This window comes from Bufo bufo, chromosome 11 (assembly GCF_905171765.1).
Source record: "Bufo bufo chromosome 11, aBufBuf1.1, whole genome shotgun sequence".
NCBI lineage: Eukaryota > Metazoa > Chordata > Amphibia > Anura > Bufonidae > Bufo > Bufo bufo.
In genome coordinates, this window is record NC_053399.1 from 14,619,851 (window position 1) to 14,642,388 (window position 22,538).

General features: G+C 43.4%; 1 protein-coding gene across 6 annotated transcripts in view; it reads left to right on the plus strand.

Annotated features, from left to right (window-relative positions):
* TRAF3 (TNF receptor associated factor 3) overlaps window positions 1–22,538 on the plus strand; it is a 130,429-nt gene that overhangs the window by 82,731 nt on the left and 25,160 nt on the right. For 4 of the 6 annotated variants that reach the window (XM_040411945.1, XM_040411946.1, XM_040411942.1 and 1 more), the window contains exons 2-4: window positions 9,236–9,482; window positions 10,166–10,217; window positions 20,563–20,667. In XM_040411945.1, the coding sequence (XP_040267879.1) occupies window positions 9,253–9,482; window positions 10,166–10,217; window positions 20,563–20,667 (387 nt within the window). In that variant the 5' untranslated portion in view covers window positions 9,236–9,252. Of the gene's footprint in view, window positions 1–8,459; window positions 8,480–9,235; window positions 9,483–10,165; window positions 10,218–20,562; window positions 20,668–22,538 lie in introns of those variants that run through there. The other 2 variants (XM_040411947.1, XM_040411941.1) reach the window with 2 other exon arrangements.

Below are 22,538 nucleotides of genomic sequence, written 5' to 3' on the forward strand. Positions count from 1 at the left end.
TTTGACTTTTAATGCTCCAGACAATAGTTTTAGGAGGGGAATTCAGATACAATGTGACCTTTATAAGCCAGGGCAGTACCATAGAGGCAACCATTGGGGCTGCCATGGACTGAGGCTGGCTCATCCCGATGGGAAAGTGACCTCCCCCCTCCTCTCCAGGGGGCGCTAGCGATAAGACACACGTGGCGGCACATCTGGGTTAGGTCTCGTTCACACAAAAACGTGTGATGCCCGTTGCCGTATTACGGACCGCATTTGTGGATCCGCAATACATGGGCACCGTTCCGTTGCCATTCCGCATCACGGATGCAGACCCATTCATTTTAATGGGTCCGCAAATCCGGAGGTGCGGAATGAAACGGAACACTACAGAAGCACTACGGAGTGCTTTTTGGGGTTCCATTCCGTTCTTCCGCGCCACAAAAAGATAGAACTTGCTCTAGCTTTTTGCGGAACGGAGGGACCCATTCAAGTGAATGGGTCTGCAATCCCCATGCGCCTGCCCCACGGACGGTGCCCATGCATTGTGGACCACAATTTGCGGTCCACAGCACGGGCACGGGCTTCACGCGTTCGTGTGAACGAGCCATTAGATTCAGTCTCCTTCATTCCTCATGGATTTTTTTTTCACTTGTCTTCCCGCCTCAAGCATTATGCACCGTTGTGCATTGTGCGGCGACAGATGGGAGATCCGACAACAGACGCCGCTGATGTCGGATCTTTCCCCTGCACAGCTGGAGGCGCGGGCCACGTCATAGATTTGGAACATCCTCCTCTAGCAGGCCGTCTGCCATGCCGAAATCTAGTGCAGCCTCCTAGCTGGCATGAATGAAGATAAATATGCTGTGCCCCCTGGCCCCGCTCCCTCCCTGCCCTCACAACGTACCCTTTTCGGAAAGTGGCATGGGCAGTGTGGAAACGGCAACAAAATTTTGTCGTAGTGGCGGTTTTATACCATGGGGTAATAATAAATAATCCTCTAAATTTTTATGTAGATTTCAACTTTTTGGAGTAAACCTGAAACACTTTCAGGGCAGGATTGGATGTGTCTGTGTGATTTCACTGCAGACCGTTAGGCCTCTTACACACCGTGGGGACAGCCGCAGCGGATCGCGGAGCCATTCACTATAATGGGTCCGCGATCCAGCCGTTCCGCAAAAAGATAGGACATGTTCTATCTTTTTGCGGAAAGGAAGTACGGGACGAAACCCCACGGAAGCACTCTGTAATGCTTCTGTAGGGTTCCGTTACGTGCTTCCATTCCGCTTCCATTCGACATCTCCGGATTTGCGGACCCATTGAAGTGAATGGGTCCGCACTTGGAACGGTGCCCGTGTATTGCAGATCCTCAAATGCGGTCCGCAATACGGCCACGGAGCGCACAACTCCGTGTGCAATAAGACTTAACCTCTAAAGACTTGTCTTTTTTCTATAGATATATATAATTTTTCTTTGTTGTTTTTTTTTGCTTTTTATATTTTCTGTTTATGTTCTTTGTTGCTTTTTGTTATATGGTTTCTGTTTTTTTATGTTCTTTCTTTGTATTAGCTTTTTTTGTTGTTTTTGTTGCCTTTTGTTATATTCTTGTTTTATAGTCTATTTTTATTATTGTTTTTTCTGTCGTTGTTATAGTATTTCTTTGTTATTCTTAGTTTTCTTTTTGTTTTTTTGTTCTTTTTTTAAAATCTTTTCTGCTTGTGTGCAGATTAATGAGTCTTTATACTGACAAGAATTTGGAAGACGTTTCTCATGATAAATACAGAACATGGGATCTCCCTCAAGAAACATGAGAATAAATTGTCTTGTAACTTTGCATATAGCCCTTTGCCCTGCTGGTTTTGTGCATGATAAAACTAGTTTATACACTCTGACAACAACAAAAAATGCAATCAGATAGAAATTTTGGATTGCTGCAAAACTCATCATGTAGTTATGTCTGAGGCAGATATGTAAATGATTACATTACTTATTCTGTACTGATCCTGAGTTACATCCTGTATTATACTCCAGAGCTGCACTCACTATTCTGCTGGTGGAGTCACTGTGTACATACATTACATTACTTATCCTGTACTGATCCTGAGTTACATCCTGTATTATACTCCAGAGCTGTACTCACTATTCTGCTGGTGGAGTCACTGTGTACATACATTACTTATCCTGTACTGATCCTTCCTGAGTTACATCCTATATTATACTCCAGAGCTGCACTCACTATTCTGCTGGTGGAGTCACTGTGTACATCATTGCTTATATTGTGCCACAAAAATTCATATCATCCTCAAATTCTGATCTTTGTAAATTTGGGGCTTCCCATGTTCGGTCACAGAATTCCAGTGAAACTCATTCATGGGAAGCCCCGTACAATCATGTTCTGGTAAAAGACTGGATTTGGTCTTTCATTGTTTTCAAAGGAAGTTTAGAATCAGAATTGAAGCCGGAATGTTGGTGTCAGCAGCGCACAGCACTGGACGGAGGAGATGATGATGAATGGATTGTTGTGTGTCAGCGCTAGGACGCCACCTACTGTATAGTTAAGAGGGTTTTCTAAGATTTTATAACTGATGACCTATCCTCTGGATTATAAAGTCTTGGCAAACCCCTTTAAATATAAAGCTGTGCATATGGAAGTATTATGTGACATATTCTGATAACCGCTATTTTAGCAATTTGCAGTTTTTTGTGTTTTTTTTGGGCTATACTAGTGCTGTGCTCCAGGAGAAGACTGGAAACTTAGGCACCTGGGCTGGGATTAGTAGAGTTAATTTGCCCTTGAAATGCAGCAATGTAATGTATGTACACAGTGACTGCACCAGCAGAATAGTGAGTGCAGCTCTGGAGTATAATACAGGATGTAACTCAGGATCAGTACAGGATAAGTAATGTAATGTATGCACACAGTGACTCCACTAGCAGAATAGTGAGTGCAGCTCTGGAGTATAATACTGGATGTAACTCAGGATCAGTACAGGATAAGTAATGTAATGTATGTACACAGTGACTGCACCAGTAGAATAGTGAGTGCAGCTCTGGAGTATAATACAGGATGTAACTCAGGATCAGTACAGGATAAGTAATGTGTGTACACAATGACTGCACCAGCAGAATAGTGAGTGCAGCTCTAGAGTATAATACAGGATGTAACTCAGGATCAGTACAGGATAAGTAATGTATGTACACAGTGACTGCACCAGCAGAATAGTGAGTGCAGCTCCGGAGTATAATACAGGATGTAACTCAGGATCAGTACAGGATAAGTAATGTGTGTACACAATGACTGCACCAGCAGAATAGTGAGTGCAGCTCTGGAGTATAATACAGGATGTAACTCAGGATCAGTACAGGATAAGTAATGTAATGTATGTACACAGTGACTGCACCAGCAGAATAGTGAGTGCAGCTCTGGAGTATAATACAGGATGTAACTCAGGATCAGTACAGGATAAGTAATGTATGTACACAGTGACTGCACCAGCAGAATAGTGAGTGCAGCTCTGCAGGATAGGACAGAATGTAAGTCTATAGTATAATGCCCATACTGAAATCTGTAAACTTGTGAGATTCTGTGTGAGTTTTTTTTTTTTCTATTCCCTTAGGCTACTTTCACACTCGCGTTTGGTGCGCATCCGTTCATAACGTGTCTTGAACACCATTGAAAGTCAGTGGGGGATGGGTCCGTTTTCTATTGTGCCATATTGTGTCAGTGAAAACGGATCAGTTTGGCTCTGTTTCGTCAGACGGACACCAACACGGTGCAAGCAGCCTCCAAAGCGGAACGGAGGCAAACTGATGCATTCTGAGCGGATCCTTATCCATTCAGAATGCATTAGGCCGAAACTGATCCGTTTTGGACCGCTGGTCAGAGCCCTGAACGGATCTTGCAAACGGAAAACCAAAACGCCAGTGTCAGAGTAGCCTTAGCTGTAAGATCCTTGGGGACTTCCCAACTAACTTTGTGACTACTGAGGAAAAAAACAAATATACGATGTCTAAGATGACTTTGGAATGAGAAGGGCTTATATCCCCACGGTGTCAGTGCTTATTTCTGGGTGTTGCACCAAGCAGAAAGTTATTACTGATGACTGAGAGGATGCGAGTGTGCGTGCACGCCCTGCAAGCCTGAGAGAGGATCGGCATTAGTCAACGTAACACACACAAAAAATTATCATTATTGGCTATTTATAATGATTAGGCTCCATTCACACGTCCGCAGCGGGTTTTGCGTATCCACGGATCCGCAAAACACAGAAAGCGGCAATGTGCGTTCCGCATTTTGCAGACCGCACATTGCCGGCACTAATAGAATATGCCTGTTCTTGTCCGCAATTGCGGACAAGAATAGGACATGTTCTATTTTTTTGCGGAACGGAAGTGCGGACCCGGAAGTGCGGATAGGAATGAATGGGTCCGCAATTCCATTCCGCAAAATGCGGAACGAAATTGTGGACTTGTGAATGTAGCCTCATACTGGTGATTCTGTGTGTAATAGGCTTCCAGTTCCCAGTACTCGAAAAACACTTCCTAAGGGCTTATTCACACGAACGTATGGGTTCCGTTCCATGCGTCGCGGCCGAACGTTCGCGAGGCCTCCGGGACTGATCCAGACCCATTCAACTTGAATTGGGTCCGCATCCCTCCGTTCCGCAAAAAGATAGGATATGTCCTATCTTTGTACGGAACCCCGCAGAAGCACTCCGTAGTGCTTCCATGGGTTTCTGTTCCGTGCTTCCGTTCCGCACCACTCCGGATTTGCGGACCCATTCAAGCCATGATGCGGAATGCACACGGTACGGTGTCCGTTTATTGCTGATCCGCATATGCGGTCCGCAATACGGCAACGGAACCCATATGTTCGTGTGAAATTTGATCTCGTTATCTGCATTTTCAATCATTTTCATTATGTTTGACGCCAAACGGTGGTAAGGCAGCTGTCTGCAGCAGGAGCCTCTGTCTTCCGCTGTGTCTGAAATAAGGTATAATAAGGTACTGGCGACCATTGGGTTGTATGAAGATGTCTTCGTCACCTGCAGATTTGGAGTTGTCACCCATAGGCCCGACAGGGAGTCTGAATAATAGATTGCATCGTTACCGTCCCGGTGGTCTCTCCCATCAGAATGTGGTGCCACTCAGTTTATTTACTCACACCCAAAAATGCCTCTTTTTAGACTGGGGATGCGCTCACGCATGTTTATTTATTTTATTTTTTATTTATTTATTTTTATTTATTTATTTATTTATTTTCCCTCCAGAAATTGCTTGGTGTTTTTGCTCTGTTCCTTCCTGGAATGAACCCTTGTGTGGAGTTTACCTTGTAAATGTTATACTTTGTATTTCCCCCTTTCAACATAGTGTCTGCCTGTTTTGCATTGATGAGCATCCCGCCCTCCCGTTAGTACACGTAGGCTTTTAAGTTTTCCCTTTTCATCATCACTCAGCTTTCCCAAGCTTCTGAGCAGCAGACTGCAGCATTTCACCCGCTTAATGACCGCAGCCCAACAAATTTGTGACATTTGTATGAAGAAAACCAGACATACCGGTGCGATACATTGATACGTTCCTCCCGTCAGTGTTTGAGGAGATTCTTGTTTTCATGCTGCTTTAGTCCTGCTCACAACTGTAGGTTTGTTCCAACGTATCAGTGTAGATTATTGCTATCATTCTTAGGTCTTGAAGGAAAGAGATTTGTGCTGCTGGAGAGGACTTTGCCCTGCTCTGAAATGAAACATGAATATTTCCATTCACTGGCAGAATGCAGAGTCCGTATTGATAAGTGTCAGCCCCCAATGCAACGAGCATTTCTTAGTACCATTTTTAGTGTCATTTCAGAACCATCTATATACACTGCCCGTCCAAAAAAAAAGTCACGAGTCACGACCAAAAATATTTCGTTGGACCGCCTTTAGCTTTGATTACGGCATGCATTCGCTGTGGCATTGTTTCGATAACCTTCTGCAATGTCACAAGATTTATTTCCATCCAGTGTTGCATTAATTTTTCACCAAGATCTTGCATTGCTGATGGTAGAGTCTGACCGCTGTGCAAAGCCTTCTCCAGCACATCCCAAAGATTCTCAATGGGGTTAAGGTCTGGACTCTGTGGTGGCCAATCCATGTGTGACAATGATGTCTCATGCTCCCTGAACCACTCTTTCACAATTCGAGCCCGATGAATCCTGGCATTGTCATCTTGGAATATGCCCGTGCCATCAGGGAAAAACAAATCTATTGATGGAATAACCTGGTCATTCAGTATGTTCAGGTGGTCGCTGACCTCATTCTTGGAGCACTTACTGCTGCTGAACCTCGACCTGACCAACTGCAGCAACCCCAGATCATAGCACTGCCCCCACAGGCTTGTACAGGAGGCATTAAGCATGATGGGGGCATCACTTCATCTGCCTCTCTTCTTACCCTGATGCGCCCATCACTCTGGAACAGGGTAAATCTGGACTCACAGACCACATCACCTTCTTCCATTGCTCCAGAGTCCGATCTTTATGCTCCCGAGCAAATTGAAGCCTTTTTTCTGGTTTGTCTCACTGATTAGTGATTTTCTTACGGCTACACAGCTGTTCAGTCCCAATCCCTTGAGTTCCCTTCGCATTGAGCGTGTGGAAATGCTCTTACTTTCACTATTAAACATAGCCCTGAGTTCTACTGTTGTTTTTCTTCGATTTGATTTCACCAAACGTTTAAGTGATCGCCGATCACCATCATTCAGAATTTTTTCCCACCACATTTCTTCCTTGATAACGATGGGTCCCCACTATCCTTCCAGTTTTTAATAATGCGTTGGACAGTTCTTAACCCAATTTTAGTAGTTTCTGCAATCTCCTTAGATGTTTTCTCTGCTTGATGCAGGCCAATGATTTGACCCTTCTCAAACAGACTAACATCTTTTCCACGACCACGAGATGTGTCTTTCAACATGGTTGTTTAAGAAATGAGAAGCAACTCATTGCACCAGTTGGGGTTAAAAAACTTGTTGCTGAAAGATAATCGCCCATGCAGTAATTATCCAATAGGAAGCTCAGAACTATTTGCTTAGTTAAATCCAGGTGGCGACTTTTTTTTTGGACAGGCAGTGTATCTATCTATCTATTATGCAAAGATATAGCATTTCTAAACTTAAGTGTACTGTCATGTGACAAAAGCAATTGAAAAAGTTAATCAAAAGTTACTTGCCCTTCTTTACTTATTGGGCATCTGTCAGCAGTTTTGTCCCTATGACACCGGCTGACCTGTTACATGTGCACTTGGCAGCTGAAGGCATCCGTGTTGGTCCCATGTTCATATGTGCCCGCACTGCTGAGAAAAATTATGTTTTAAAGGGCTTCTGTCACCCCCCAAACAGCAATTTTCAGTTTTAGACTTAATCTATTTGCTAATGTACGCAGATTCCATATATACCCCTCTTACCTCAGGCTTTGCTGTAATTTCAGTAAAAATCGTACTTTTGTGATATGCAAATTTCTTCACTACCAGCAAGTTGGGCGGACTTGCTGGTAGCCGCCGCATCCTCGATCTGAAAAAACGCCCCCTCCTCCAGCCTCCAGGTGTAATGGTAACGCCCCCGTTGCTCCTAGAGGCTCATTTGCATATATTAAACCATCATTTTCCTCAGCAATGTGGGCACATATGAACATGGGACCGACACAGACGCCTTCAGCAGCCAAGTGCACGTGTAACAGGTCGGCCGGTGTCATAGGGACAAATCTGCTATCTATCTTTCATACTGATTACATTTATTCTTTTGATACAGTATTTACTTCCTTCATTGACTTGGAAATTTGACGAGATAAGGCAAATCCTAACTCGGGGTGGGAGAGTTGGTAGCACAGCGACGTCCATATTGATTGTTCATTTTAGGTATAACTTCCATATTCTATTTGAACGGCTTCTGTTCTGAGAGTCTCTTGCTCGGTCTTCCCGTGGACCGTGGTGATGAAATGGCCGGTGATATTAATGCTTTCTACAGAAATGCTTTATTTTGTGCCATTCGGCTTTTTACGGTATTTAAATTGCATTCTCTATTCAGAAATATTACATCTTTTTGTAAAATAATATTGATGGTATAGACATAATATAGTCGTAATAAAAGTATGTGTTTTCATTCCCTTCACCTGCTTAGTGTAGATACAATTGTGTCAGTTTTGGTCTTTATATTGTGATTTTATATATTTATTTTTACTTTTTTGCATTAGCAATCTTTTCCCTATTACCCACATTCATCTCCTGTGGAATCTATTTTTACTACGTTCACACTGTATTTCTGAGTCAGACTGTACAGAAATATGCTGCCTCAGTTGTAAAAATGTCAAAAGGGGAAAAATAATAAAATGGTGAGGCGTGGTCTGTGATCACAGCGGCGAGATGACTCCTCACGGCCGGACTGGTGGCTGTCACTATACGGGGCCCGTGCGAGGAGGCGGGCTGCGGGGTGATCGCACTACGGTGACATTGTGCACACGGAAAGATGAGTAGGTTTCAGTTTTACAGTCTTACACAGAAGTTGGTAGCGTCACGCTGGCTCATTCTGACCGTGACGAAAGACTAGACGGCACACGGCCAAATTCCTCGGGAGGCGACATGAAAGGGGGGATAGTGCAGCTGAAATCACGTATCCTATGAGGCTTGGGCGGTGCTGCAAGTCGACATGTTGACCTAGGAGCCTAGGATACGTTATCTATACCTGCAGTATCGCTACGGTTTTCTTATATGACCACAGGAAGCAACCTACCCGGTGTATGTTCTGTACGAGGGCATCCTCACTCCTGTACGGTGCATAGCACTTTGACAACTGCATCCCGATGACCAGTGAAAAATTTGCATGGTTCTCCTACCCCTTTAAATCCTTCAATTTTACTGAAAGATGTAGCAGAGCTGAATTAGTCATTTATGTGGTTGTGCCAAGTTATCCTTTATGTACAGGAATAAGGGATAGCCATCATTGGTGGGGGGTCTAATTGCTGGGACCCCCACCGAACCGGACAACAGGGTCCAATTTCCCGATGTGAATGGAGTGTCAGGTTGAGCATGTACATTCATTTTCTATAGAACTGCTGGAGATTGACGTGCCCTCTACTCTGGCAGTCCTATGGAGAATGGAAGGGTGCATGCTGGGACGGGGACATGGGACTCCCATTCTTGGGATCGTGGGGGGGGGTCCCATCGGTTGGAAGTCTGCTTGGGATGTTCCTGCATTATTAATGCCTCTTTTCTCTACCCTCTTCCAGAATTTAGCTGTCATATCATGGATGCCAGCAAAAAGATAGACTTACAAACACTACAGCAGAGAAGCAACCCCGACCGCAGCCTCGCCACCACCATCTACGTACCAGAGCAAGGAGGCTACAAGGAAAAGTTTCTGAAGCAGGTGGAAGAAAAGTACAAGTGTGAGAAGTGCAGGCTTGTCCTATGTAACCCCCGGCAGACAGAATGTGGTCACCGATACTGTGAGACCTGCATGAACTCATTACTAAGGTGAGCGACAACCGTCGACTGAGCGCTGGGGCGTAGCCCAGGAGCCTGAGGGGGCCCAAAGACCCTTGTGCTATATAAGAGGACACTGGTATTATAGAAAGTACATGCTGGTCAAGTTACACCTCTGGCTGAAGGGAAGGGGTTAGGTCAAGAATTTGGATTGAGGGGGATGCTGTTTCAATTTTTGCCTCAGGCGGCACGAAGGCTATGTGCTTCCCTGTCCCTTGCCACAAAGTAGGGGGCCCAAGCTGAACTATTGCACCAGGGCCCATGAACCTTTAGCTACACCCCTGCTCACAGCAGTTGTCAGTCTTCCCCACACAATATCATCGAGGTATGGTCTATGATATTGTTATGGGGGTCAAAGAAAATTGACTGTATATGACCGGTCTGTTACCTTTTTTAAGTCCCTCAATGCCTAAGGGCATTGATATTTAAGTCTCTGAAACCCCTTTAATTTTTAACATGGCGTAAACTAGGTGCATGGACATCGTGTACTTGTATATACCGGACTTGTATGCCCCGATTTTGGAGCAGGTTTTTCATACAGATGATGTTGGCTACAGGTCTGTATCCCTTGAGATCTCTCTTGGAAAGTAAGAAGCCCGATCACATTAATCTCCTTCGTTGTTCTGCCTTTTTTTTTAAATTAATTTGATCTTTTTGATGTTTTTGGCCCCCAGCTCCTCCAATCCACAATGTATGGCGTGTGAAGAAATTATTATTAAAGAAAAGGTAAGAACTTTATTCTTTTTTCTTTTTTTTTTTTCTTTTCAAATTTTCTTTTGAAATCCATGAAACGATGATCTCCAGACAAAGCCAGAACAAAGCAGGGGGTGGGAGGATGGGTGGGAGAGAGTCTCGCTGTAAATTAGGAAATCGGCATGAGCTATGTCTTAGACTAGTTCCACACATGCGGTAAAGCTATCAGCAGGGGAACAGCTGGCCGGGGTTCCTCGTATCTGGCTTAGCCGTATAGGGCCGTGTATCGCTGGAGCCCATTGTCTAAAATGGGTTCTGGTGGGGATTCGTCTGGTTTCCATCATGAGCGCTGGGTTTCAGCCAGATCGAAACCCGGCGCTCATGCCGAAACCGGCCATATGTCATTACAGTCAATGGGTCTGGTTGTGAACAGCAGTATCCGGCTATGCCAAATACGTTGAACCCTTGACAGGCTGTTCCTGTGTTGGATAGCTTCACCCCATCTGTGGAACTAGCTTCCAACTGGTGGTCGTGGTCGAACTTGGTTCCACTAGATATGTCTTTGGTCCCTCCAAAGTCTGTGAATGAGATCATGTACAATTTCTTTGCCCAACAGTTAGCCATAGGCTTTACAGTTGGTGTTGAGCAAACTTGTGTTTTAAGTTCGGCGTCGGGTTATTGAAGAATCCCATTATGGTCCGTGGTAGCGGAATCCATAACGGGATTCTTCGATAACCCGAACTTTAGACGCCGAACTTAAAGCACAAGTTCGCTCAACACTACTTAGAGTCTCATATAAGCATGTTTATAAAACGCGTCTATCCATGTGATGATCTTGGGCCAGCTTCACTTACTACAATCGTTAATAGAACTCCTCTGTCCAACCGGCGAAGATAGACAATCTTGACTCTACTAGATATTTCTTTAGATCTGCTCTGTTCATTTGGTGACCATAGGCCCTCTTAACTCCTTTAGAATAGGTTATAGAGCTTGTCTGGCCAACTGTTAGACATGGGTCCTCTTGGGTCTGCTAGTCATGACTTGTAGGACTGTCCCAAATTTTTTTTAAAAAAGTCTATGGGCCATCTTCAATGTTCTGTGATAGTAGCATTTTCCAGCCTGTACCCATGGAAGCTTTTGGCTCTGCTAGACACATTCATACATCTGCTCTGTTCTTGTGCTGGCACAGGCCATCTTTTTTCTATAAGACCTTTTTTATGAGATTGTCCTGTCCAACCAGAGGTGTTGAACGGTCTTAGTTCTACTAGAAAAGTTAACAGAGCAGCATTTTCCCTTGCATTTGATCGTGGACAATTGTGACTCTAGTGGAGTTTTTATCATCCTTGTGGAATTGTAGGAAATTTCACAAAAAGACTAATTAAATTCACATCCAGCAAAGCAAGTTGATGTGGATATCTTGAGCAAGCCGATTCTCTCACTTATGGTCATGGACAGTTGACCACATTCGTATGGCCGCATCAACACTGAAAGTTCTGGAGGCCCATGAGTCTTCTCGCTAAATGGCTAGATAGAAGGAGAGGAAGAGATATGATAATTATTGCTTCATTACGTGAATTCCTTCATGCAGTTATCATTGTTACAATGCTGGTTAATGAGGTTGCATGGCTTCCGATATAATTTGGGAAAGTTTTCTTGTGCAACATGATCACTATTTACACGACTGAAGGATTGCATCAATGTCCTCTTTGTCAGTGACACATTTGTTCCACCTGGTTTCTTGCTGCTGATGCTAATTGCTTTAAAGCAGCAGCCTACCTACCATAGGGGCCCTCTGACATTGTGTGCACATGGGTACTAGTGACCAACCGCACCTCAAAAGTGCCGATTATAATTTCCTTCTGTTGGGAATGGGACGTTTAGATGGTGTCCTCTCCCCACCCTTTCTTGATTTCGGACCCATCCCACCATGGGACACCTTTAAAACCTCTCCAAAACACCAACATCTTTCAGAAGGCCATCCCAGGTCTAGACCAGATCTGCCATTACTTTATAGCTTGTGTGTACATTAACCCGTTTCTTTAAGATCCTCAGCTAGAGGCCCAGTTTGACTACAGTTTTGGGTTGTGATTTCGGAGATTTCAGCAAATTTAACCCCTTAAGGACCGGGCTCATTTTCACCTTAAGGACCAGGCCATTTTTTGCAAATCTGACCAGTGTCACTTTAAGTGCTCATAACTTTAAAACGCTTTGACTTATCCAGGCCATTCTGAGATTGTTTTTTCGTCACATATTGTACTTCATGACACTGGTAAAATGAAGTCAAAAAAATTATTTTTTTTGCACAAAAAAATACCTAATTTACCAAAAATTTGAAAAAAATTAGCAAATTTCAAAGTTTCAGTTTCTCTACTTCTGTAATACATAGTAATACCCCAAAAAATTGTGATGACTTTACATTCCCCATATGTCTACTTCATGTTTGAATTGTGTTGGGAATGATATTTTATTTTTTGGGGATGTTATAAGGCTTAGAAGTTTAGAAGCAAATCTTGAAATTTTTCAGAAATTTACAAAAACTCAATTTTTAGCGACCAGTTCAGGTCTGAAGTCACTTTGCGAGGCTTACATAATAGAAACCACCCAAAAATGACCCCATCTAAGAAACTACACCCCTCAAGGTATTCAAAACTGATTTTGCATACATTGTTAACCCTTTAGGTGTTGCACAAGAGTTATTGGCAAATGGGGAGGAAATTTGAGAATTTCATATTTTTGTCAAATTTTTCATTTTAACCCATTTTTTCCACTAACAAAGCAAGGGTTAACAGCCAAACAAGATTGTATCTTTATTGCCCTGACTCTGCCGTTTACAGAAACACCCAATATGTGGCCATAAACTACTGTACGGCCACACAGCGGGGCGTAGAGTGAAAGGTGCGCTGTTTGGTTTTTGGAAGGCTGATTTTTATGGACTGGTTTTTTGACACCATGTCCCATTTGAAGCCCCCTGATGCACCCCTAGAGGAGAAACTCCCTAAAAGTGACCCCATCTAAGAAACTACACCCCTCAAGGTATTCAAAACTGATTTTACATACGTCGTTAACCCTTTAGGTGTTGCACAAGAGTTATTGGCAAATGGGGATGAAATTTGCGAATTTCATTTTTTTGCCTAATTTTCAATTTTAACCCATTTTTTCCACTAACAAAGCAAGGGTTAACAGCCAAACAAGATTGTATCTTTATTGCCCTGACTCTGCCGTTTACAGAAACACCCCATATGTGGCCGTAAACTACTGTACGGGCACACAGTAGGGCGTAGAGTGAAAGGTGCTTGGTTTGGTTTTTGGAAGCCAGATTTTGCTGGACTGGTTTTTTGACACCATGTCCCATTTGAAGCCCCCCTGATGCACCCCTAGAGTAGAAACTCCATAAAAGTGACCCCATCTAAGAAACTACACCCCTCAAGCTATTCAAAACTGATTTTACAAACTTTGTTAACCCTTTAGGTGTTGCACAAGATTTAATGGAAAATAGAGACACAATTTCAAAATTTCACATTTTTGGCAGATTTTCCATTTTAATATTTTTTTTCCAGTTACAAAGCAAGGGTTAACAGCCAAACAAAACTCAATATTTATGGCCCTTATTCTGTAGTTTACAGAAACACCCCATATGTGGTCGTAAACTGCTGTACGGGCACACGGCAGGGTGCAGAAGGAAAGGAATGCCATACGGTTTTTGGAAGGCAGGTTTTGCTAGACTGGTTTTTTTGACACCATGTCCCATTTGAAGCCCCCCTGATGCACCCCTAGAGTAGAAACTCCAAAAAAGTGACTCCATTTTAGAAACTACGGGATAGGGTGGCAGTTTTGTTGGTACTAGTTTAGGGTACATATGATTTTTGGTTGCTCTATATTACACTTTTTGTGCAGCAAGGTAACAAGAAATAGCTTTTTTGGCACTTTTTTTTTTTTTGTTATTTACAACATTCATCTGACAGGTTAGATCATGGGGTAATTTTATAGAGCAGGTTGTCACGGACGCGGCGATACCTAATATGTATACATTTTTTTTTATTTATGTAAGTTTTATACAATAACTTCATTTTTAAAACCAAAAAAATGTTTTAGTGTCTCCATAGTCTAAGAGCCATAGTTTTTTCAGTTTTTGGGCGATTATCTTGAGTAGGGTCTCATTTTTTGCGGGATGAGATGACGGTTTGATTGGCACTGGGGTACATATGACTTTTTGATCGCTTGCTATTACACTTTTTGTGACGTAAGATGGCAAAAAATGGCTTTTTTTACACTGTTTTTATTTTTATTTTTTTACGGTGGTCATCTGAGGGGTTAGGTCATGTGATATTTTTATAGAGCCGGTCGATACGGACTCGGCGATACCTAATATGTATACTTTTTTTTTATTTATGTAAGTTTTACACAATGATTTCATTTTTTCTAAAAAAAAAATCATGTTTTAGTGTTTCCATAGTCTAAGAGCCATAGTTTTTTCAGCTTTTAGGCGATTATCTTGAGTAGGGTCTCATTTTTTGCGGGATGAGATGACGGTTTGATTGGTACTATTTTGGCGTACATGCGACTTTTTTGATCACTTTTATTACCTTTTTTGGGAAGTAAGGTGGGCAAAATTTCAATTTTCTCATAGTTTTAATTTTTTTATTTTTATGGCGTTCATCGTGCGGGGAAAGTAACATGACCATTTTATAGATCAGGTCGTTACGGACGCGGCGATACCTAATATGTGTAGTTTATTTTATTTTTTTAATTTTTATTCAATGATAAATGTTTTTTTTTTTATCTTAACTTTTTTCACTTTTTTTTACATTTTTCTTGAAGATCCAGTGGGTCTGATGTCTGTATAATACAGTACAGAACAATATATAGTGTTCTGTACTGTATTTTACTTACACTGAACAGATCTGTGCTTTTAGCACAGATCTGTTCAGCACAATGGACAGCAGGACGCCTGAGCAGGCGTCCTGTTGCCATGGGAACCTTCCCCGTCTGCTCAGAACTTCGCAGACGGGGAAGGGTAAGCACGGGGCTGAGGGGGGCTCTCTGGGGGCTCTCTCCCTCTCCATCGGGGGGGCTGCAAAGGCACAGCAGCCCCCCGATGGAGAGGGAGGGAGCTCCCTGACCGATGACAGTTAACTTTTTCCATACAGCGGTCCGTACGGACCGCGGTATGGAAAGGGTTAAACGGCTGACATCTTCACAGATGTCAGCCGTTTATACCAGGGTGCCAGCAATGTGCTGGACCCTGGTATAACCACTAGAAGCCAACGATCATTCATGGGGAGGCGGGCGGGGGATCGCGATCCCGCCTGCCGCACCGCCCGCCTCCCGCAACGCCCCCACTGCCTGCGACACCCCCCCCCGCACCACCCTCTGGCATAAAATCGTGCAGGGGTGCAGGGGGGGGTGAAAAATATTTATTTTAGCCACTCTAAAGTTTCTGATCCCCGCGATCAGGGACCGCGGCGATCAGAAACTGCAAAAAGCGCAGCAAACCGCAGGTCTGAATTGACCTGCGGTTTGCTGCGATCGCCGATACAGTGTTACATTGTTTCAGCCGAAATCCCGTTCCAATTAACCCCTGGGGCGCCGGAATACAGATTTTAAGTCAGGACGTACCGGTACGTCCTGGGTCCTTAAGGACTCGGGAAATAGGGCGTACCGGTACGTCCTGGGTCCTTAAGGGGTTAAAGGGAATCTGTCAGCTCCAAAACTAGGCAGTGATGCAGAGTGAGAAAATTGCATTTTTATCTTCATACTCGCTTGCGTTCCAACGCCGTGCTCCCACAAACCAACAGTAAAATGCATTGAGAGGACAGTGGACTCCCATGCTCAGGCACATAATGGAGAGGACTCTTAAAGAGGAGTCCTCTCAATGCATTTTACTGTTGGTTTGTCATAGTGCAGCATCAGATTGGAAGCGAGCATGAAGATGAATACTACATAGCCGGACTTGGCATCACTTAAGGGCCATTTTGTAAATGCAGCAGTCCCCTCCACCAGGGAGCAGGTGGTTATCGGGAGGGAACACTTCCTTCCTTACAGTCTTCTGCTGTACCGTCCCATGTAAAGGATCCTTTACACTATACACCGCTTACTCTAGTTTGGAGGGTGTTTTGAAGCTGACAGATTTGCCTCATTACCTTAGTGGCCATGGTAGAGGACAAGCCTGATCGGATCGCTGTGGATGAGCTCTCGGTGTGTTGGTGATAGAAGAAAATTGTGGAGTCCTAAATTCCACCCCATTTGCCTATATTATCACGAGGGGAATATTTGAAGTCCGTTTTGCTTGAGTCTGCGTTGACGTACTTTATGCCACATTTATCAAATGTCACAGGATGTTCTATAAATGTGTCTCATCCTTAAACCTTAAACAGGACCTTTCATCGGTCCAAACATTGTGAACTAAGTATCATGACATATACAGCGGCGCCCAGGGATCTCACTGCACTTACTATTATCCCTGGGCGCCGCTCCGTTCTCCCGTTATGTCCTCCGGTATGTTCGGGGACTTGGTTATAGTAGGCGGAGTCTGCCCTTGTTCTGCTGGGCGTCTCCTTCTCCTAGGCTGTAGCGCTGGCCAATCGCATCGCAGAGCTCACAGCCTGGGAGAAAAAACCTCCCAGGCTGTGAGCTCTGCGCTGCGATTGGCCAGCGCTACAGCCTAGGAGAAGGAGACGCCCAGCAGAACAAGGGCAGACTCCGCCTACTATAACCAAGTCCCCCAAGTCTCCGCCTACTATAACTAAGTCCCCGAACATACCGGAGGGCATAACGGGAGAACGGAGCGGCGCCCAGGGATAATAGTAAGTGCAGTGAGATCCCTGGGCGCCGCTGTATATGTCATGATACTTAGTTCACAATGTTTGGACCGATGAAAGGTCCTCTTTAAGACGGTTGTCTAGAAAAGCTACCCCAGTTTTCCTACTCCACCCTTCTACTGGAGTGAGATTGCAAAATGTTTTTGTTTTTTTGCTGCTTTTTAAAAAACCCTTATTGATAAATCTGGAGTAAAACTCATTAACATGGCTAACCATGCCCACTTCCAAACCCATATTTCAAAAACTGGAGAGAGTGGTGTAAAAATAGAAAAAGGTGCAAAATGTTTGCACAAGTGAGGCCCAAAAACATGCAAACATGTAATTTTTTTGAAGCCAGAATTCCAGAGTGAAGTATGATAAATCGGGGCCATGGGTGCTTGTTAAGATGGAGCCAAATCCATCAAGACTTCTTTTTCTCAGGGTATTTGTAGGAAGTGCCGGATCCAGGTTCTGGAGCGCGCCTCGGATCTTGTTGGTGCTGTTTAGAAACAGCTCAAATCATTTGTTCCCTTTTCTGTAGTAGAAATTTCTAGGCGTCTGGCGCCAATGTGGGAGGGTTTGAATGGAACATGCAGCTCATTTAGCCTCTGAGCAGAAGAGGGAACTGTAATTACTCAGGAACTGTTAACTCTTTGATCACGGCATTCTCCTGCTATGATGGAGAAGAATCCAAGGAGATGAGAACGCGTGAGAAAACTGATAGGCAAGAAACAGAAAGCTGATGAGAGTACAGAGATTGCCAAGAAAATCTGAACTCCAGCACTGGAATCGGCACTCCTTGCGTAAACAGGAATATAAATTCTGGGAGGTCTCAAAATGTCTCACACGTTTCAAGTCTTAGGCTGTGACTAAGAATAGCTAAGAAACTATGATTACGGCATGAGACGTACTCAAACATTAACCACGACTCCCCATTGAGGGAAAACTATGTTGCAGGTGATCAGGGCAGTTTATTTCACCGCTTGCATCATCTTCTCAAAGCCGATGCTACTTGGGTGGTGCTATTTTGGTTTCCTTATGCCCTGTTTGGGCATAGCATTGGAAAGGATAAAATTATGGTGCCTCTCACCCGCCACTAGGGGGAGCTTTGGAGTTTACTGGAGTTTAACTTTGACTATCAAGGGAGTTTGGAGCTTTGTATCAGAATCTTGGACCTAAAAAATGACAGGGTTTTTAAGAAGATGTGTTCTTTATATGCTGCAGCCAGTGGTGGGTTTCAAGATCATATTTGTCATGTTGCACTCACGTAGGAGATAATTTAAGGTAGGGAAGGAAGAAGACGGAGCAGAGATGCTGGTAAAGGCGTAGAACAGAAAAAGAGGAAGACCTTCCAGTAAATTATGGTAATAGGGAAGGCAGGAAGTCTAGGGGGGCTTGAAAAGTATAGGAGGACTTGGACATGTCTAATGACCTGTCAACTATGTAGGTCTTACTCTTTCAAGGAAGATCTCCTGCAGGTATGTGTTACCTTCTAAGCATTGAATGCTGGATAAAGAGCTAATATGGTGACGTCCACTTGCCTCGAGGGTGGACACATGACAGAGAACTGAGAATAGAAGAATCGTCCTTCGTCTGATCCATCATTTCAAGTAACTACTCAGCTTCAGTATGTGGATGATTGAGAAAACACGTACATGTAGCATTGGGGAGTGCCAACATTATCGAGACACTGCTCACATCTTCAGCATTGTTTGTGTGAATAAGCTTGAGTTGAGAAGGTTTGGAAAGTCCCAAGCAAGAAACAGGATGCATGTCTCTACAGGATATTATTGTCGAAATCTGATCTTAACCGCTTGGACTATGGCACTGTAGAAGTATCTATAGGTCCTCTGAACAAAGGGAAGCCTTGAGCCAGGGGGATTTCAAAGACGGGGACTGGTATATATGGCTAGCTTTAAACCAGACTTTACTATGACTTCACATAATGATACTCGGCCTTAAATTATGACCTGTCCCTAGAAAAGAGACCTTTCAGTCCATGTGGCTACAGAGCACATGTCATGTTTCCTGTGGAAAGATGCCTGATTGTCTTTTAAACCAAGGGCTGATGCATCAAAACTTCAGACACTTAAGATTTTAAAAGAATGCTAAACACAAAAATGTAAAAAAAAATATAAAAAATTCCCAGCAGTTCCTCCATTTATCTCTTCATGCCCTCTGAACTTGTTTTGTCTCACAATACATTTAAAACCGCAGTATATATAGAGATATTATCTCAGGAGCTCAACCGTGTCCTCCTCCTCCTCCTCCTTCTCACAATGCTATGACTGGCTGTAAGACAACTGTCTGTAGCAGGGGCCTCCTCCCTCAGCAGTAGGCCAACATGGTTGTTAAAGGCTATGGACACCTTGGGGGCAATGTTTTATTATTGCATTTTACTGATTTGGGGCTAAAAATCAATTGGTCGTTATTAAAAATTGCTAGCTGTTTTTGTGATGCATTCGGTTAAAATCAGTCTATTTGCCGACTGTCCCTCCATGTAAAGCCTCATCTTTGATCTCCTGACCTCATAAACACCCATTTAAGCCATATTCTTAGCCGTTTGATAAGAGATTAGCTATAATAGGTGTTTATGAGGTCAGGAGATCAGAGATAAGGCTTCACCTGAGCCATCAGCTGACAGAACTCAAGAGCGAGTCTGCAAATAGACTAATTTTTAACTGCGTGTATCACAAAAGCTGGTACATTTTTATTTATTTTTAAATAAAGACCAACTGAAAAAATGATTCTAAGCCCAAAATTGCCCTAAAGGTGTCCATAGCCTTTAAGCCCTGTCCCTTGAGGTACCCCAACCCACATGGCAGAATATGGAGCAGATCAGCGAGACTTTGTGTTCTCTGCAGAATTTTTTCAAGACTGTTTTAGGATCCTGCAGAATCACAAACAGTGGGGCCTAAAGTATCCCCATTTCTTTCACCGGTCATTTCTAGATTTAGTGTTCCTTTAAGGACAAAAATACAAATTATATCAGAAATGGGTATGAACGCAAGAGTTGCTGGTGGAGCGAACGCATAGTCTTTGTAGCATAGTTGCTGCAATTTTTGGTGAAAACCTTCTGCAAATGGGTTGTGTCTCCAGAAAGAAAAAAAAAATTTCCTACGAGGATAAGCTGGGAAAAGTTACACCAAGACTAAATCCTGCTACTGTATCTGTCCCCTAGTCATACTGCTAATGACAGTTTAATGGTTCCTGGCTGATATGGTGTTGGCTATAATTGGTCAAAGCCATTAGCTGAGGAGGCTTCTGCTTGGAAGTTCATCGCAGGTTGGTCAGGACCACACATATACGAGTTGGTCTTGACACATAAATTATTCTGTAGTACAGAAAATAAAGTTGAATTTTCATCTCTGCTGCTCAGTACCCTGTCTGTGGTTAAAATGTAATATTCATTTATTTTTAATGTGGATAATTTCTAGGTGGGCTGAGAGAAAGGCTCAAGTAGGCATTCCACGGTGATAAGCATATTAGTGCCGGTGGGATAAGCATGGCTGTTCGGATTATACAAAGCGTCCGAAAGAAAATGAATTCTACACGTAATAAAATAATCTCTTGATTTTCAGGTGTTTAAGGATAACTGTTGTCGGAGAGAGGTGCTTGCACTTCAGATGTACTGCAGGAATGAGAGCAGAGGCTGCAAGGAGCAAATAACACTAGGCACTTTATTGGTAAGCTGTAAATCAAAGCCTTGGGGTAAATATCGCTGCCATGTAATTACCGGTTGCTTCAGTACAAAGTGCACCAAATTCCATTTTTGTAACTGAAAACACAACCTTCCATTAACCTCGCCTGCCCCATAAATAGCGGGACCCAATCAAGGTCTTGTTCTTTGCAGAGACGTTAGTTTCCTTGTCTTCCTCTTTGACTCCCTGATTTTCTTACTTTCTTTCTTCTTTATTCCCTTTCCTTCTTTCCTTACTTTTTCACTTCCTCCTTTTTTCTGCGTTTCTTCTATATCTATTGTCATCCTTCCCTTCTTTATTTTCCTTCCCTTTCTTACTTTTTACCTTGTTTCCTTATCTACCTCCCTTCCACCCCCCTCCTTCTCCCATTACCCTGTGATTTCCCTTTTTTCCTTTTTTTTTTCTTCTTGCTTTCCTTTCTTTCTCTTTCTTTCCCACTTTACTTCCTTTTCTTTTTGCTTTTCTCTTGTTTCCTTCCTTCTTGCTTCCCTCACCTTGATTCCTTCTTTCTTTCCTCCCATTCACTTCTTCCCTCTTTCCTTTCCCACTCTCCTTTCTTTCTTTTTCGCTTCCTCTTCTTTCCTTGCTTTCCTTATTGCTTGCCTCTCTGTGATTCCTTCTTTCTTTCCTCCCATTCACTTCCTCACTCTCTTTCCTTTCCCACTCTCCTTTCTTTCTTTTTCGCGTTCCTCTTCTTTCCTTCCTTTCCTTCCTGCTTGCCTCTCTGTGATTCCTTCTTTACTTCCTCCCATTCCCTTCTTCCCTCTTTTCTTTCCCACTCTCCTTCCTTTCTTTTCCTTCTGTTCCCCTTCTTTCCTTCCTTTCCTTTTCTTCCTTTCCTTCCTGCTTGCCTCTCTGATTCCTTCTTTACTTCCTCCCATTCCCTTCTTCCCTCTTTCCTTTCCCACTCTCCTCCCTTCCTTTATTTTCCTTCTGTTCCTCTTCTTTCCTTCCTTTCCTTCCTGCTTGCCTCTCTGATTCCTTCTTTACTTCCTCCCATTCCCTTCTTCCCTCTTTTCTTTCCCACTCTCCTTCCTTTCTTTTCCTTCTGTTCCTCTTCTTTCCTTCCTTTTCCTTTTCTTCCTTTCCTTCCTGCTTGCCTTTCTGTGATTCCTTCTTTACTTCCTCCCATTCCCTTCCACCCTTATTTTCTCTGTCCTTTCTTTCTTTTGTCCCTTCCTTCCCTTCTTTTCTTGCCTTCCCTTCTTCTCTTCCTACCTCTCACATTGTCATATGAGGTCAGAAATAATTCCTCCTCCCAACAGCGCAGTCGTTTCATTCAACCCTGTAAACTGCAGCCCTATATCCATTTGAAAATGAGGGAAGAAAGGAACTAGTACATCAATGAAACACTAAGCGACACCCTAAACCTTTGGGAAATGTTATCGGTCTATCCCCAGAATCAGATCGGTTACATTACCAAGAATTGTGGCCTCTACATTTACAGAATGGACAATGAGCCAGTCCCATATAGATGGGATTACCAAGGAATTATTAATGGGAAGTAATGAAGAGCCGCTCCACCTGCGCCCTATGTTGATTAGAAGCAGCTCTGGCGATTACCATTACGTCACAGAACTCTATGCCACGTTAAAGCCAGATGACTGTAGACCCCATAGCAGTCCTTTACTTGACCCTCTTCCAACCTCTGTATACATTGGGGGATATTAGTGCAACTCTGCTTTTCCTTTGCACTGGTTTTGATAAATCTCCCCCATTGTGATAGAAAAAACCACCCTGACATAGATATCACATTTCTTTGGAGAGATACAATGTTTCTCACATATTTAACATAAATATTAAGCTATTTTCAGCACCTAATGCCAAGTAGCTGCTGCCAAGGCATGTAGGAATTT